At 37.2% G+C, this 17,309-nt stretch overlaps 2 protein-coding genes across 4 annotated transcripts in view; both read left to right on the plus strand.

The window, feature by feature from the left end:
• Positions 1 to 3,395, plus strand: part of LOC104591859 (Glycosyl hydrolase family 38 protein) — a 71,220-nt gene extending 67,825 nt beyond the window's left edge. For both annotated transcript variants that reach the window (XR_016085426.1, XM_010250927.3), the window contains 2 exons: positions 2,752 to 2,820; positions 2,912 to 3,395. Coding sequence is in view for 1 of the 2 variants with exons in the window: in XM_010250927.3 (XP_010249229.1) it covers positions 2,752 to 2,820; positions 2,912 to 3,136 (294 nt within the window). In the remaining variant the exon portion in view is untranslated. The remainder of the gene's footprint in view (positions 1 to 2,751; positions 2,821 to 2,911) is intronic.
• The window catches only part of LOC104591858 (alpha-mannosidase At3g26720-like), a 29,275-nt gene continuing 14,944 nt past the window's right edge, over positions 2,979 to 17,309 (plus strand). Inside the window, exons 1-24 of one of the 2 annotated variants that reach the window (XM_088902972.1) lie at positions 2,979 to 3,528; positions 3,620 to 3,656; positions 6,209 to 6,279; positions 6,364 to 6,594; positions 6,709 to 6,792; positions 6,894 to 6,982; positions 7,221 to 7,395; positions 7,486 to 7,605; positions 7,789 to 7,875; positions 7,961 to 8,032; positions 8,195 to 8,308; positions 9,341 to 9,441; positions 9,530 to 9,623; positions 9,728 to 9,895; positions 10,017 to 10,106; positions 13,312 to 13,377; positions 13,478 to 13,534; positions 14,886 to 15,105; positions 15,217 to 15,353; positions 15,617 to 15,685; positions 15,849 to 15,908; positions 16,046 to 16,117; positions 16,648 to 16,695; positions 16,909 to 17,028. In XM_088902972.1, the coding sequence (XP_088759098.1) occupies positions 6,397 to 6,594; positions 6,709 to 6,792; positions 6,894 to 6,982; positions 7,221 to 7,395; positions 7,486 to 7,605; positions 7,789 to 7,875; positions 7,961 to 8,032; positions 8,195 to 8,308; positions 9,341 to 9,441; positions 9,530 to 9,623; positions 9,728 to 9,895; positions 10,017 to 10,106; positions 13,312 to 13,377; positions 13,478 to 13,534; positions 14,886 to 15,105; positions 15,217 to 15,353; positions 15,617 to 15,685; positions 15,849 to 15,908; positions 16,046 to 16,117; positions 16,648 to 16,695; positions 16,909 to 17,028 (2,241 nt within the window). In that variant the 5' untranslated portion in view covers positions 2,979 to 3,528; positions 3,620 to 3,656; positions 6,209 to 6,279; positions 6,364 to 6,396. Of the gene's footprint in view, positions 3,529 to 3,587; positions 4,248 to 6,208; positions 6,280 to 6,363; positions 6,595 to 6,708; positions 6,793 to 6,893; positions 6,983 to 7,220; positions 7,396 to 7,485; positions 7,606 to 7,788; positions 7,876 to 7,960; positions 8,033 to 8,194; positions 8,309 to 9,340; positions 9,442 to 9,529; positions 9,624 to 9,727; positions 9,896 to 10,016; positions 10,107 to 13,311; positions 13,378 to 13,477; positions 13,535 to 14,885; positions 15,106 to 15,216; positions 15,354 to 15,616; positions 15,686 to 15,848; positions 15,909 to 16,045; positions 16,118 to 16,647; positions 16,696 to 16,908; positions 17,029 to 17,309 lie in introns of those variants that run through there. The other variant, XM_010250926.3, reaches the window with a different exon arrangement.

Consider the following 17,309-nt stretch of genomic DNA (forward strand, 5'->3'; position numbering starts at 1 on the left):
GCCTGCCTTGCGGTGGAAGATGACACTGTCTGAATACTCTGTGAGTTGTCACTACTATTGTTGGTGGCAAGATTCCCACTTGCTGTGTGGCCCTTATGTTGCCTTTTGTCCTTTCTCAGAGCAGCTGGCTTCAGATGAGGGTACAAGACCCAACATTTCTCCTTTGTGTGTTTCTCACCACCACAATGTGTACGCTTGAGGGACTTCTTGTCAGAAAATCTATTCCCCTTAGTGGAGACTAAGGCTGAATGTTCTCCAGGTAGTTCTGTTGACTGTGTCTGGGAGTCAACTTGCATCTCCTTTCTCCTTACTTCTTCATTCCTCACCAGGTAGTAGACATGGTGAAGCTCAGGTAATTCATCTCTCCCTAGAATCTGTGACCTTATACTTTCATACACAGGGTCAAGACCCGCCAGAAACTTGAAGGCTCTGCCCTCCTCAATCTGCTTATCATAACTCCCCTTATCATTAGCATTTTCCCAATCCAAAATCAAATGGTGGTCAAGCTCTTCCCAGAGGCCTTCCAGTGTTGCAACATGTCTCCTTGCCTTAGGGCTGCAATGTCTTGGTTCAGCTTGTAGATTCTAGCATTGTTCTTTTTCTGGCCATATGTCTTAGATACTTTCTCCCAAATTTTAGCAGCTGTGGGGAAGTGATGAACAGTTATGGCCACCCTAGGAGTCATAGAGGCCAGCAACCAAGACATGACTGTGGCATTTTCCTTGCGCCACACGGTGTATTCAGGACTGCCAATTTTTGATTGTTTCTTGTCTCCATCCAAATAGCCTGTGAGCTCACGAGAGGTAATGAACAGCATTGCTGAGACAGACCACTCTCTAAAGTTATACTCATCTAGCAGCACACTTGTAATCTGCAAGCTGTGCAGATTAGGGTTTTCCAGGTTTGAGGACCTTGTAACAGGTCTGTTATCTCTAGAGGAAACTTCACCGGATAGTGAGGACATCCTGACTTCAGTCCAAGAGTTGTTCACAGTGCTGTAGCTGGTTCTGTTTAGGACTAGCCGAAGTGGTCACAGTGTTCACAGTGCTGGTAGAAGTGTTCACAGTTCGGGTACTGTGCAGTGCTGTTTAGGGCTGGCCGAAGTAGCAAGTACAGGGCTGTAACTAAACCAGTTCACAGTGCTAGTAACTGAAGTTAATTCAGTTGGGGCTTGTTCTGCAACCTGAAGTAACTGTGCAGTGCAGTAACTGAAGTTCACAAAGTAGGACTGATAACCGACCTGAAGAAAATCTGTAACTGAAGTTACCACAGTTCTGCCCAAGTCTTGCTGGGGCACGAAGCTGCAACTGTAGAGAAGGCTAAGTCTTTACCACTTGTTCTGCGCAAGTCTTGCTGGAGCACGAAGCTGCAACTGTAGAGGAAGCTCTCCCCCTTTCGGCTAGTGCTAGGACTGCTGAAATCAGTCCTCAACTAGGTCTGTCCTATACAGACCTCTCTTAGTAGCCCAATAGCTACTATTTGCTGGAGATAATCTAGTAGGACATCTACTTCTGGGTCTTACTTCCCTTGAGTCCTACAACCAAGAGAAACCCTAGGTTCGAACTTGCTTTACTCTCTTACACTCCTAGGTCTTCACTGCAGCAACTCAGAAAAGGAAGAGAGAAGATGAAAAGACAGCAAGAGAAGAGAGTGCGCCTGCTGAAACCAGGAAGGAGCTACTGCTCTGATACCATGTAATCTGAAGAGCTATACTGGAAGTAGCAAGGATGAGAAGAGAACCACAGAACTGAAGAGAATGTCGAACTGCACTAGCCAGTCGACCAGTCCTTTATTTATAGATGAATATAGTACAAGGCACAAGAAATTACTGGGATGCCCGTGATTAGTGATGGGACACCCAGATGACTTAAATCATTAAACAGGATTAGGCCCATTAACACAAGCCCAGTTACAAGATAAGTTAAACATAAGAATGGGCTAATAAGAACTCTTATCAGCCAAACATCACTCTAACATTCTAACAAGCATGATGACAGAGCTAATCTCTTTGCAAATTTGATGCAATGGGCATGATTTACTTCACAACGATCTTTTTGTTACATTACAAATGGCTTTTCTTTTTATTTGTTTCGTTTTCTTTTTTCTTTTCTTTTTTTGGAGGGGAGGCTGAGCTGTGGAAGTTAAGGAAAAAAAAGCAACCAAAATTATTTGTTCTTAGTTGAAAGAGCATACATAATGTAAGTTGAGGCTAGATTCACATACCAGCGTCTGTAGGTTATAGTGCCAACCATGAAGAATCACCAGTATCTGCTTGTTTTCTGTTCTTGTCTCCATTTGGGATGGGTTCTTTCTAAATTTCATTGTTTTGATATGAATTCCAGATTTCCATGGAAAATCTGGGTTTCAGCCATTTTCGAACTCATCAGCTTGATTGCCCAAATTGCATCTATTTGTTTGATTTCAGTTTCTAGAAATTTTCCATACTAGATCTCAATAATTGTCATTAAAATAAAGAAACTCATGTTTATCTTTTTAATTTCTTTTTTGCAAAGGGAAGGTATTTATTAGTGAAGGTGATTCATAGTATTGGCAGTCCATGGATTTTGACAAATTCTAAGCTAAAGAAAACTTATGTTTTAAGATGGGAAACAGTCTTAACAACTCCAACTTCCCCTAGATTACCCAACAAAATCACCAAATTTTGTTGGTTTTCTTTTAGATGCTCTAGGTTTACTCTTATAACTGTAGTATTCTAAACATATTTCTGTTGGGTGTAATGATCTGTCCAAGATTGGAGAGGACAAGGATCTTTCAGTAATGGCAAGGGTGGAACTGAAAAAGTTGTTTGCAGACAAGAAGGTAGATGCAACCAGTACATGACATTGAATTTGTCTTATCACCAGTGACCATCTAAAGTCATTCTCATAGAGTTCCGTTTTATTTTCTTCAGATCAGCAAAATAACAGAGATGAGCTTATCTTCTAACCAAGAAAGAGCTGAGATGGAAAAGAAGAAGTTAGTTTGGAAAGTAGATGCTCCCCAGGAAGAAGCAAAGGTGGTGAGGGGAGGACCCGTTGATCCTGTGAGGTTGGTGGTGGAGCTGGGCCCCATGGAAATCCGCACCTTCATTATCAATTTCAAATACATATTCTTGGTCAATACGGTTGATGGGTAAAAGGCTTCTTTACCTAACCCAGAAGCTTGTGTATTCAAAACTTCTCTATTTGCAAGTGAAATCCTCTTCTGTATAGTGGCTGTAGTAACTTTCTGCATTATGATGAATTGGCTATCAAATGATGGTAAGTTAATGCCTAAATAAAACAGCCCACACTAATCATATAGGGGTACAAGAATTACTGTTATTTCCTTTTCTGGTACACTTGTTTTAGCATGTAGTGTAAATAGATACACCCTTCCTGGTTCCTACTGCAGTTATTTCTTTTAGGCATATTGATGGCATAAGAAGATTGATCAAGACCAGTGCTATGATATGATGGTTCGCTTCTAGTTAAAACTTGAAAGGTGTTGCATACATACACGCACATGTATAGCCAATATTGTACCCTGGTATTGACCCATCAATCTTCTTTATTTTTTTTATTTTCTAACTTCTTTTTGGATCCTAGATTATTCTCACTTTCTGATGTGGGGATTTCAGAAGCTGACACTTGCTTCCGAGTCTTTTTTTTTTCCTGGTAAGCTTGCAATCCATCAATCTTCTTCTTCTTCTTCTTCTTGGCTTCTGACTTTCTGAGTCGACCTTGCAATCCATTATATTTGAAATATGGATGTCAGATCCTAGGGCCTTCAAGACATTCTATTTTGTATTGACAAACGCTACTCTGCCTTCTATCTTGTAATATTGTACCCCGTCTCGTCTGGGGAGATCAATGTTTCTATGAAAATGTTGGTTTCACTTCAGTTAAGGCTCCATTGAGGAGGTTTCTATTATGCGCTTAGCAAGTCATTGTTGAGAGTCTGGATTTCCTCCCCACGGAGTGGTCCTCGCAGTACTGGCAGTCGTGCATTGAACGTCTCCCATGTATGAAAATATACAAGTACAGGAGATGTGCGGCTGCAACGTGCTTTGAATTGGCCTTGCAAGTTGCAGCTTTTGCCTCCCTTCAGTAATGCAACGGTTAACCTGCTTTTTTTCACGGTCCCATTTCCATTTGGCCTGCGCTACCGTCTACTGTGCTTGTATGCAGATCGGAGAGATTCATCCACTTGGCAAGTCATTTGTTCTCAGATTGAAAACTGGCCAACACAATTACATGAGCGAAGAGGTAATCTCGACTCGACTCAACTCAGCCTGTGTATATATTCTTTTGGTAGGGGAGAAAAGATCCATGATACGCGCATACCTTGATTCGAACTGAACAATCACAACTCACAGATAAAAGTGGACAACGGATGGTCTGGACTCTGAATTAATGCACTGTTGCCACGATACAGGCATACCGTTATGGGTGGAACATTTAGATAATTAGATACACGTCGCCAGTTAAAAGTTGTGGTCTTCACGTGGGAAGAGTCGTATACATGTGATGATGTGAACTATGAAGCGCACCACATTTCCTTCCAATGAGGTTCCGTTCCATTGTCCTCGGCGCACCATATACAGGAGTTCCGGTCAACCGTGTGATATGGTACAGCAAAAACGCGGTACAAGCCTTTAGCCCACAATCAGATCGGCTCAAAATCCGGACTTGGGTCAACTGCTAAAGTCAGTCGAATTCGATTTAGTTCCCGGGTCGAACCAGTCAGGGGTCCAGTTCCTGGGTCGAACAGTCCTACTGTTTGAACCGAATGGACGGCCTGTTTTGACAAAAAAAAATAAAAATTAAAAATTAAAAAAAAAATAAAAACCGCTCAAACCGGTAAATGGTTCGATCATCCGAGTCAGTGGTTTGTAGACCAAATCAACAGTTTTGGGGGAAATAATGGTTCTGGGGTAAAATTGAACCGGTCACTTGACTGGTCCCAGTTTTTTTGGTCCAACCATCTGGTCCAGTCCGGTTTTGAAAACCATGGATCAAATAACTTTTTCCCGTGGGAGGGATAAGCAGGGTTTAGTGTGCTCTGGGAGGATCGCACTGATCTGGAATTAATCTTAATGAGGGAAATGATATTGCATTGAAGAAGTAGCTTCAACAACCCACATTGTGCCACGCACATTAATTATCAAAATGTGATCAAATCAAGGCTTTTAAAACTGACCCGGACAATGAACCGGTCAGGGGTCCAGTTTCCGGGTCGAACAATCTGATCATTCGAACTGAATGGATGGCCTATTTTGACAAAAAATAAAAACCGTTCAAACTTATATACGGTTTGATCGCTCGGGTCAGTGATTTGTAGACCAAATCAACAGTTTTGGGGGAAAAAACGGTTCTGGGGTAAAATGGAACCAGCCACTTGATCGGTTCCTAGTTTTTTTGGTCCAACCATCCGGTCCGGTCTGGTTTTGAAAACCATGGATCAAATAACTTTTCCCCGTGGGAGGGATAAGCAGGGTTTAGTGTGCTCCGGGAGGCTCGAACATTTTCAACATTTTCTGTATGTACATGTTTTCATTCATGAGAGATGTTTCCTTATACAGAATTGTTGCAAGTTATTTGAGCGTGAGGACCATTGTATGAGGAGGAAATCCAAATTCCAATAAAAAGGGTTTGAGAGATCAGGCTCATAATGTTGTTTCTTGATTAACTATTAGGCCTATCCTTTGTGCGATTCCAAAATGATACAAACCAATGTCCAAAATCTTGAATCATTTTTGTTTAATTTGAATTCAGATTTCTTCACAGAATTTCTTACGTCAATTTCACAGCACTTGTAGCCCTCTCTCTCTCTCTCTATAGGCTGTACTCTGAACTATGTACACTCGTAAGTCGTAGCCTGTACCAGTAATAATTGATAATAAAATAATAAGCTAAAATAAAAATGGATTTTTATTGATCAGTCCACTCCGATAGTGCCATGCCAATATACGGACGGGTGGGTATTGGTGTTATAAGTGAGGTTTAGAATTGTGAGGTGGAGTACAGTATAATTTTTAATAAACAGTATATTTCTACTAAAATAAAAGCATCTATCAGGTATCAATCACCAGGTCAGACTCGGGACGGAAGAACGAGTCCGTTCGCCACCATCAAAAAGGCTCGCCCACTTGATTTAAAATTTCCTTTCCTTTGCCTTTCAGGAAAAGTAAACTAAACCTTATCTGAAATCATTTCGACATTTGTAGAACCCAAGCATATATTGGACCCACACTGGAAGCGACTTTTGATTTCATTTTGATCCAGAGCAAACAAAGAGGTAGGAGACGAGCACAATTTTGGCTTCTTCGTCGCTGTTTCCGCTTTCATCTCATCCTTCCAACTGCTCTGCTTTTGTTTATAGTCTCGGAGCTTGAATGCTCGGACTGGAATTTTCATGGCGATCGGAGTGCTGTTTTTTCTGTCTGTCTTCGCGGGTTTTCTCTGCGCGGACTCTGAGTACATCGCCTACAACACCTCTCAGAGGATAGTTCCTGGAAAAATTAATGTCCATTTGGTACCGCACACGCATGATGACGTCGGATGGTTGAAGACAGTCGATCAGTACTACGTTGGTTCTAACAATTCCATTCAGGTCTCTCGTTCATATTTCTTGGCATTCCATGTTCTCCCGTCCCGTCTCTTATTTGCTGTCAGTTAAAACTGACATAAAAACATAAAATGTTGCTTCTTTCAATTTATTTTGTAGGTGGCATGCGTTCAGAATGTATTGGATTCCCTAATTCCAGCTTTACTGGCCGACAAGAATCGGAAATTCATTTATGTTGAACAGGCAAGAATATATTTTTTCCGATAGTGAATTAAAAGTTAGTTTTGATTGTCATGTTCTTAGAATGCATAGCGATTATCATCGGCTTTGTTCATTTGAAGCAGGCATTTTTCCAACGTTGGTGGAGGGACCAAAGTGAGGCAGTCCAGAGTATAGTCAAGCAGCTCATCAGCTCGGGTCAACTAGAGCTCATGTATACTATGTCATTTAAGCTTTGCATTGTCTACTTGTTTTAAAAAATTTAACAATGTTGACATTATTCTTTCTTTTTTTTTTCATTATTATTATTAGTTGTTCAGAGGTTCCCAACGAACATTGTAACAGGGTGGTTGCTTTTGTTCATTTTACCAGTTCTCATTATTAGGCAAGCCTGTACGCGCAGAAAACTCACTCTTTTCTTACTGGGCTTGTTGGATTTTTGGCTTCCACAGAAATGGTGGGATGTGCATGCATGATGAGGCAACAACTCATTACATTGACATGATTGATCAGACAACTCTGGGGCATCGATTTATCAAGCAGGAATTTGGTGTGACTCCTAGAATTGGTTGGCAAATCGATCCCTTTGGACACTCTGCAGTGCAAGCTTACTTGTTGGGTGCAGAGGTATATCTTATCGATATCTGTACTCTATTCTTGAAATAGGTCTTCTAGTCTCTGATCTTATTAGGTTTTCAACCTCCCTTGTTGATGTAGGTTGGATTTGACTCTCTTTTCTTTGCTCGGATTGATTATCAAGACAGATCTAAGAGAAGTAATGAAAAGAGTCTTGAGTTTGTTTGGCAGGGTTCAAAGACTCTTGGTTCATCTGCACAGGTGATATTATGTTGCTGGTGTAAGTGTCTTGGATTTATGTAATTGGGGTCAAGAAATGGATGCCAGTTGTTGGTTTCAGTGTTGCATACCTGTAATTAACTGTCTGTCTAGTTATCTGAAAAGTTTCCCTTTCCTTCCCAAGCCCATTCTTAGTGTTTGTTGCTTTCAATTTTTATTGTCCAGATTTTTGCTGGTGCATTCCATGCGGGTAATTATGAACCTCCCAGTGGATTTTACTTTGAAATTAATGATGATTCACCTATTGTTCAGGTAAATCCTAATAAGAATTCTCTAATCACTGCTTCACCACTAATTTGTTCAGAAGTTCACTGTATTTTTATTTTCTATTTTGAAGGATGACATCAATTTGTTTGATTACAATGTACAAGAGCGAGTCAATGACTTTGTAGCTGCTGCAATAGTGCAGGTGAGCAGGAAATTTTGTTCTTAGCTCCATGTGTTAAATTTCTTGTTCAATTTGCAAAATCTACTTGCGTCTCTTTTGAAACAGTTCTTTTTAACTTTCATTGTATGTATTTCCAACTCCAAGGGACTTATGACTTACCAAAAACTGTGTTCTTGTTTTTAGGCTAACAAAACTCGCACAAATCATATAATGTGGACCATGGGAACAGATTTCAAGTATCAATATGCACATACCTGGTTCCGGCAGATGGACAAACTTATTCATTATGTCAATAAGGTGGATGTGCCCTATCAATTTTCTATATGATAGTTGGATAAAGATAATAGGTGTGTAAATGTTTTCTTAGTTATTGTAGGTTATAATCACTTATGATATTGCTATTTCACACTCCAAAGTTATGCTTTTTTCCTAGTAACTATTTTGGGATTCACATGTTAAAGCATTGTGATTTGATACTTCAGATGCATGGGCTGAGAAAGACAAAACCAAGTAACTTTACAAGAATTTCAAAGAATGAATCAAACACTGGACAGACTGGTTTCAAAGCCTTTCTCATTACTTTGGCCATCTAAGTGGTGCCGGTAAAGCCTTCAATTGATAGAATGATAATAGTGTTAAAATTCACCAGACAATAATGATATTGAAGAAAAAGATTGTTTCTTTTCATTCAAATAAACAAACACCATTATGTCATAACTTGCTAAAGAACGATAAGGTGTCAACATAGCCATGGTTAATCAGGGATGCATGTTGAGATTCCTGCGGAGTTAGATAGATTAGTGTGATCAATAATCTATCAGGAGATAATTAACTGAAGTGAAATTGCAATAAGATGTTCTTTGATTAATGAGATTCGGTGCAGTGATCTAATATATCAGTGTAAGATATGCATCTCCATACTTGATGAAAGATGGTAGCATCTGAAGAACTTGTCAATGAAAGATGATTTTTTCTGCTGCATCATTCTTAGCATTTTATATGTTTCACCCCATTTTTGATAACTTTGGAATCTAGATTTGCTCAACTTTTTATCACTCATGCTGTTACATTCCCTAGACTCTTAGTTAGGTGCTCCTTCTTCTCCTTGGGTAGGTAAAGTTATTCATAAGCCTATTTGTTTACCAAAATACCCATTTTTCATTTTTGTCTGTCTTGTTCTGTACCTATCTACCTGACTTCTTTCATAGTTGACTTCGGAAGGTAATTTATTGAAATGTTTCCTTTAGTGGTTTCATGTTTTTCTTTTGACATCTTATATCTCAAAAATCTAATAGCTTTCCCTGTTATTAAAATTCTTAATTCTTGTAGGATGGCCGTGTTAATGCTCTCTATTCAACCCCATCGATTTACACTGATGCAAAATATGCAACAAATGAATCTTGGCCAATAAAGACAGATGACTTCTTCCCGTGAGTTAAAAATTTTGAATTTACAAGAAATTATTCACTTATTTCCTATTTTCACCTCTACTTAAAAACTGAAACATGTAATTATCAGATATGCAGATCGTGCAAATGCTTACTGGACAGGATACTTTACCAGCAGACCAGCCATTAAACGCTATGTCAGAATGCTAAGTGGTTACTACCTGGTATATTTTTGTATCTATTCTGATTTATATTAAAGATTAGGACATTATGGTCTTCTTGCAGTTTCCAAATCTTTATTGCTCATGAGATTTTTGTGTCAAACCAGGCTGCAAAACAATTGGAATTTTTTGTGGGTAGGAACAATCTAGGGCCCAAAACAGACACACTAGCTGATGCTTTGGCCATTGCTCAGCATCATGATGCAGTTACTGGCACAGAAAAGCAACATGTGGCGAATGATTATGCAAAACGACTATCAATGGGTTATGAGGAGGTAATATTTTCTGTGTATGCAGAATATTCTCCTTTTTTATCAAAATATGAATTTCAAAATCTTTTATCATCATTTATACTTTATCCTGTTAAGCTTTAACATAATTTGCTTTGTTTTGTAGGCTAAGGAGTTGGTTGCATCTTCACTTGCCTGCTTGGCAAATTCAAAACTAATTACTGGATGCGGAAAATCAACAGCTAAGTTAGAACAGGTCAAGGACAGCGAACTTTTATGCTAGTTGGGTGTTTCTACATCATAGTTTGAAAAGAGTGCACTTCCTCTTGTAATTAATGTTCTTCTTAGAAGAATCTTGTGATATGCACCTTTAAGAATTGTTGGACAAAATTTTGCCATGACATTCTATGCTCATTTTAACCAACTGAACCTTCTTTTTTCATTTTTCCTTTTGCAGTTATTCTAATTTGTTTAGATAAGGGCTTCACTTGATGATGTTTAATGCATGTAGGATTTTTTAAAAAAATCCTTAATTTCTCTGCTAGGTGTACATTGAACAAGATTTTTTATTTGGCTTTCCTGCAACCACTTGATTCACCTCATAACTGGAAATGCTATTATTTTGTATGTACGGATGACCACTTCATTGTGGTACAAGTTACAACTAACTCAATCAAGGTTTGTAGTAACATGAAAACTGAAGAGAATGTGCATCTGCATCCACAGGTAACGGTGACCTAAAGAATCATCTGTTATATGGAGATCTGCAAAAAGAAAAAAAGAAGCCTGCAATCGCAATCCATGACCTACTTAGATGACTGATAAAAATGACTTTTATAGATGACCTAAATGCAAATCCTAAGCTCTGACCAGGAAGGTTAGATTCCAACCAAGAAAACTCAGAGGATTTTCCACTTCAAACAAGAGTGCATACAGATTCTGTATACCAATCAGAAAAGGCTTATATAAGAAATGTCTATCTATATTTTTGTTTCCATGGCACTGAACTATGCCTTGGGGATTTGGGAGTAGTAGGAGCCCTTCAGTTTATAATTGTTTTGTCTAAGATAGAATTCAAGGCACAGTGTCCTAATGTCTTGAAGCATTTCTTGCTTTTGGCCTTCCTATGAGATTGATGAATTGTTTGTAATTTTGTATATTTTCCTAAATTTGTATGGATATGCTTTTAATGCTCTAATAAGGTTTTCTACTTTTAAGCAACTCCTTTTAGTGTATACGTATGCATAAGAATTTGTTGGTATCTTATACCAACTACTTCATTTGTTTGAATTGATTTATACATATAAAATTGGATAAACTGTGGTTCATTGTAAGATAAGATTTACTTCCAATCTTAGTTGATTCTATTTTAAATCTTAAAGACCTGTATTTCTGGTTTTCTATATGTGATAGAGAAGGAAGAAGGAAGGTTTATATATTTGGGAGAATAGACTGGTTGCCTTGATCAGCTCATTCTAACCTTTTAATTAACTCAATAAAAAACCAAAGATTGTAAAATTACATCTTTGACCTTAATTCACCATGCCTCTTATTACATTGATTTTCTTTACTTAAAGAATAAGAATATTGTTCATTTGGGGAAGATAAGGCACAATGGAAGAAGAAAAAGGATCTTCTAAACATTCCGTCATGGTTATCTAGGCATTGTTCATGTGACTAGCCTATGACATATAGAGGAAAAGGAGTATGTGTTGTGTTCTTTTTTTCCCTATTTTGCCGCTTGTAATTGGTCTTATCAACTGTTGCATATACTCATAGCACAATAGAAACAAGTTCCTTGTTTGCCTTACTGCCCCTTTCATGAAAATAGTATTAAATATTTGAATCCATGATGTAATGGCATTTTTCTTTTCAGTTTTTTTTTTCAACGTAGCACAATAGAAACAAGTTCATGTAATAAGGAATACATCTTTCTTTTGGAGTTGAGTGAAGCCTGGGATGTCATATGGCTGCATCTAGGCTTTGGGATGGCACCTTGCATTGACTCTCTCTTGAAAGCCTTGTTTTCATTGTTTTAGTACCATAAGAGTTAATAGATACTATTTTTAAAATGATTGTTTTTTTACCAATAACTAAAACAGATTCATTAATTTAAAACAAATAGGTTTAATGATGAAGAAAGGGATAGATAAATTCTCTTACTTCTCCCTTACTAAAGACATGTTTACAACAAAGCCCAAAAAATTTGGTTCCTTCACACCCCTTGTTTAACCAATGTATCAGCAAAGGAATTAGCATCTCTTTTCACCCATTGTAGAGTAACATCCATTCCTTGTAACAACCACTTGATTCTCCTTTTCTCATAAATGTAGCCCCATCAACCAGCATCCTCTTCCTTTTGTAGCCAATTTATAACTAGCTTTGAATCCCCTTCAGTTGACAGCTTACAGATGTGCAGCTCCTTAGCTTTTTGAATTCCTTCCATGACAGCCATTATCTCAGCCCCCAACAAATCATCCACCTCAATTGGACTTGAGTAGAGAGCAATAATTCTTTCCTTAATCATTTTCTAAGACTCCTCCAATGCCTGGAGGACCTAGATTTCCTTTACTACTTCCATCAAAATTCATCTTTATGAAACCACTAGAAGGTGAGGACCAAGATGGCCTAACAACATCCTTGAGGGGAGCAGAATCAGCCCCTCCACTTTGTCATCAAGTAACCAGCAGGATTCTCCTCAAAGAGTTTCAAGGACTTCACCCAACAGACTACTCTAATAGTAATGACTTCAATTTGGGCATCCATACTCCTCTCTTTTTCTGAGAAGGTTCCCAAGTTGTCCAACAAACAACCACCCTTGTACACCTCCATAGGGTTCTTTCCCTCTTCTTCAGCCATCTAACAAATTTAGGGGCAAACATGCTTTGTACACTTGGCAGGAGGCTCTACTTACACCCAAACAAAGGAAGAAATCGTTCCCAAATTGAAGAAGCAAAGGGGTATGAGATTAATAAGTGATAGCAAGTCTCACCATTGGCCTTATAGAGAGAACACCAGTGGGGGGATAGGCACCAATTCGATCTTTTTCTTTGAAGTAAATTATAGGTGTTAATTCTTTCCAGAAACACTTACCAGCAAAAACATCCTATCCTAGGCGGAATAGGTTCGCTCCAAACCTCCTTTACAAGAAAAGGCAGTTAAAAACTATCACCCGACTGCATTAAGGACAAAAAGAATGAGGCACAGGCAAAGGAACCAAAGGAAGAAAGAGTCCAAATCCAACTATCCCTTTTTGAAGGATCCAAGAACACCCTTTCAAGACCTTGGAGAAGAGTTAAAACACTATTTATTTCAGACTCATGGAGGCTTCTTCTAAAACCCAGGTCTCAATCAAACCCAAACCTTAAGTTGGTTTAGAAAATTTTAGGCATGAATACACATCCTATTCTCAGTTTTGAATAGAAAATACAAATGAACTGATACATGTCATTTCTTTTCAGTGTCCTCTTCTGAATATTAGTTATTGTCCTCCATCAGAAGCTGATTTGTCGCATGGCAAAAGCTTGGTATGGTTGACATTTTATCTTCTGTTACTTCTTTTTTCATTCAGTAGAGCTACTAATTACTTCTCTGTTTTTTACTACATTTCTAATTTTTTCTTGTTAGGTTGTTATTATCTACAATTCTCTTGGGTGGAAGAGAGAGGATGTTGTCCGGATTCCTGTAAGTAAATCCATTTTGTTCTGTGCACCCATATAATCTTTTTAGATGTTTGTTTTATGCCTCAAGAGTAACTTTGGCGGGCTTGTATTGAGATGTTGTCATAAGTGTTGTTATTCTAGAGGATCTCATGGGCCACCTATCAAACTAAGGAGTAGGAAGACTGTTTCTTGTTTATTTTTGTTTCTCAGCATCTAAGCCTTGTCCTAACTATATGAGGGTTTTTTTCTCCTATTAATAAATCTCTTTTGATATTGTTACTGATAATAAGATTCTTTTAGATGTTTTTTCTTCTTGTTTCAAGTGCTTGGCACCTATTATGGAGAATAAAATGCCATGGATATAAGTTGGAAATTATTTTTGTTTTTATTTAATTTTTTTCAACCTTGATGTCCAGGTGGAGTGCAGCCACCTTAGATTTTAAAAGATTACATGTAGAACTTTTTTTTTTGGGGGGGGTGGGGGGTGGGGGTGGGTTGAATAAAGGGTATGTTGGACATAAAGGATTTACTGCTATGAAATCAGCATTCCACCTATGTAATGTCTGATATGTAATGTTTTGATTTTATGATTTAATGAATGAAAGTTACCATTTCCTATCAAATAAATAAAGAATTCACTACTCAAAGAAAGCTATTGACCATCCAAACAAAAAAATATAGAGAATATATAAAACTCTGAACATTCAGAGAACCAACCTGATGGTTGATATCAGCTCCTGAAAGACCTAAACTACAACCATTAAGGCTGTAGAGTAACTGACCACTACCAAAACAGGGGGAATATGCAGCTCTACAACCGCTACCAAAATACAAAATAATGGATCTGTCATTTTCCATTGGTAAGAAACTCGATCAATTAATATAGGAGTCAAGTGGATAAATGTGGAATTTTTTAATTTTTATGTATTTTTTAGATAGTAAGGCTATTTTTGTCATTTTATAGATTGTCTGTGGAATTCATCCTACTTGTCTGATTTTCTGGTCATAGTTGTTATGTTACCAAAAAAAAGTTTCAAAGTCACTGGTTAAATAGTTTAGGCATTATTGAGCTTTCTTATAAAAAAAAAAATTCTTCAATCTGTTCAGCTAACTATTACATGGTAACCACCCAGTTTCATCATTGATACAGATTTTTAGGCCTATGTCATTCTTTTATTGTTACTTGATGTATGTTCTCTGATTCCAAGGTATTTATTTTTTTGTCAGGCACAGTACATAGCCCATAAATTAGTCAGAATATTTTAATATGTAAAAATGTTCTTGCATACTTCCTTTCCAGTAGAAAGTAATCATTTTTAAATATCTTAGCTATTATTTTGTAATTTCTACTCACATGGTAAAACTTGATTCAGGTTATTGGTGAATCAATTACTGTTAAAGATTCCAATGGAAGAGAAATTGAATTCCAACTATTGCCTATAGTCAATACCTCTGTGAACATAAGAAATTACCATGTTAAAGCGTACTTGGGTAAATACCCAAGTGATACACCTAAATATTGGCTTGCTTTTTCTGCATCTGTACCAGCTCTTGGTTTCAGCACTTATATTGTGTCAAGTGCCAAACGGACAGGTTAAGGCATTTCAGCATATTTAATGCTTTTATACCTGCAGTTGTGATTACAGAACAAACTGTTCATGACTGACATCAACCTACATATTCTTTTTTTTTTTATATTGACAGGTGCCAGTTCAACCATATCAACACCATCTTCATTTGGAGATGAAAATGGTACCATAGAAGTGGGACAAGGGAATTTAAAGCTTATTTACTCTATAGATGAAGGCAAACTTACTCAGTATGTTAACACACGAAGCCTGGTAGGTTAATGTTGGTGATGCTTTGTTTGCATTATTTACTATCTTTGTTTTTTGTATGTTTGTTAAATTTCCTCAAAACAATTTCCATTTCCATAAACATGGTACAATTTTAGTGTTATTATTACTGTTTTATTGTTAATATATCTTGTAATATTCAATAGTCCTTGTCTTGTGTTTTTCTTCTCTTTTATTTTTTCCTCTTTCTTGAATTTTTACTCTTATATTTAAAACAGACTTAACGTGTTTGTACTCTATTATTGAAGGTCAAGGCACCATTAGAGCAATCATTCAGCTTTTACACTGGATACAATGGAACTGACAAAGATCCTCAGGTAGTTAGAGTTTTCTTGGAAAAGTTTCTCCTATATTATAGTTCTTAACATTGTGTTGCATCTTAAATTTCTTGAATAAGATTTCTGATTTAAAAAGCATATAAAGGAGTAACTGTTGATATTAATATTGATTAACATGTGAAGTTTTTGCTGCTTGTTCAAGGCTTCTGGAGCCTATGTCTTCCGCCCAAATGGTACATTTCCAATAAAATCTAATGGACAGGTAGACCATTCATTCTGTAGTATATAACTTATGCATAACTATCGAAATCATATAAGATGGTTGGTGAAAAGCCTTTATTAAAAATATGCTTCTCAGATTTAGTGTCTGACAGCCAAAGAATTGTTTTATTGTTTCAGGTTCCTTTGACTGTTTTTAGGGGACAATTATTGGATGAAGTGCATCAACAAGTCAATCAGTGGATATATCAGGTGCTTTACCTGGTCAATCAATCATTGCATTTTGTGCATTCTTTTTCCTTATGGGTTCTATTTTGCTGGTCGTGAAACCAAAATATAACTATTGTTTTTATCTGGTTGTCTCAGGACATGAGAATGCATAAGAAATTACAGTGCTAGAAAATTGGTTTCTAAACCAAATTTTAATTAATTAAAGGGTCAAAGTCTATGTATGTGAGCTACATTGAATACATAAATTTTAATTGAAAAGGTTTCTAAATGTTAGCTTGTTTTAGTTAGCTTAGACAGATACAAAATATCTGAGATTTTTTTTTTCTTTTTTGTCCAAGGGAGAGGATTGCAATCGCTTGATGGGTAAGAAGAAGACGAAATATAGGCATCTGAAACACTATATGGAAACACAATTTTGATATTGAACAATTGAATAAGTTGTTTTAGAGTCATGGAATTTACCAGTAACTATCTGCCAGTACAATATCTTGGTATGTTTACCTACCTATAGATTATGCTTCTGCTTAATATAGTACCACATGCATATGCAGATCACCAGGGTGTACAAGGGAAAGGAGCATGCTGAAGTTGAATTCACTGTAAGATTGTCTCTTATATGAAGCAAATACTCTTCAGTACTATTAACAGAGTTTTAGGCTGTGTTTTTTATTGTTTTGCTTTGGAGCTTCAATCAGATCGTCTCTTATATGAAGCAAATATTCTTCAGTACTATTAACATAGTTTTATGCTGTGTTTTTTATTTTTTTTTTTTGCTTTGGAGCTTCAATCTTTGACAATCTCCTCAATTTTAGGTTGGCCCTATACCTGTTGATGATGGCATCGGAAAAGAGATTGTAACTCAAATTAAAACTACCATGAAGACCAATAAAACATTTTACACAGATTCCAATGGTCGTGACTTTATTAGAAGGGTGAGTTGCCCCCATGCCTCTTTGTGTATGTATATTAATCAGTGCACCAAGTATTCTTTATATGAGAACAAATCATTACAACCTAGGACGGTGGCATTGGCCTTATTCCTAATGCCTTAACAACTGAATCAACCTATAATTTGCATTCCATATTATGTTTGTACCCATTAAGTAACTGCATTAATGTTAACTATGGTGGTAAGCTTGGGACATTAATAGTTTTTTCCCTGACGAAATTGGAACATTAATAGTTAATAGATAACCTTTTTGACATAATTCTA

Source organism: Nelumbo nucifera, chromosome 4, assembly GCF_055504915.1.
Source record: "Nelumbo nucifera cultivar China Antique chromosome 4, China Antique-T2T, whole genome shotgun sequence".
Classification (NCBI taxonomy): domain Eukaryota; kingdom Viridiplantae; phylum Streptophyta; class Magnoliopsida; order Proteales; family Nelumbonaceae; genus Nelumbo; species Nelumbo nucifera.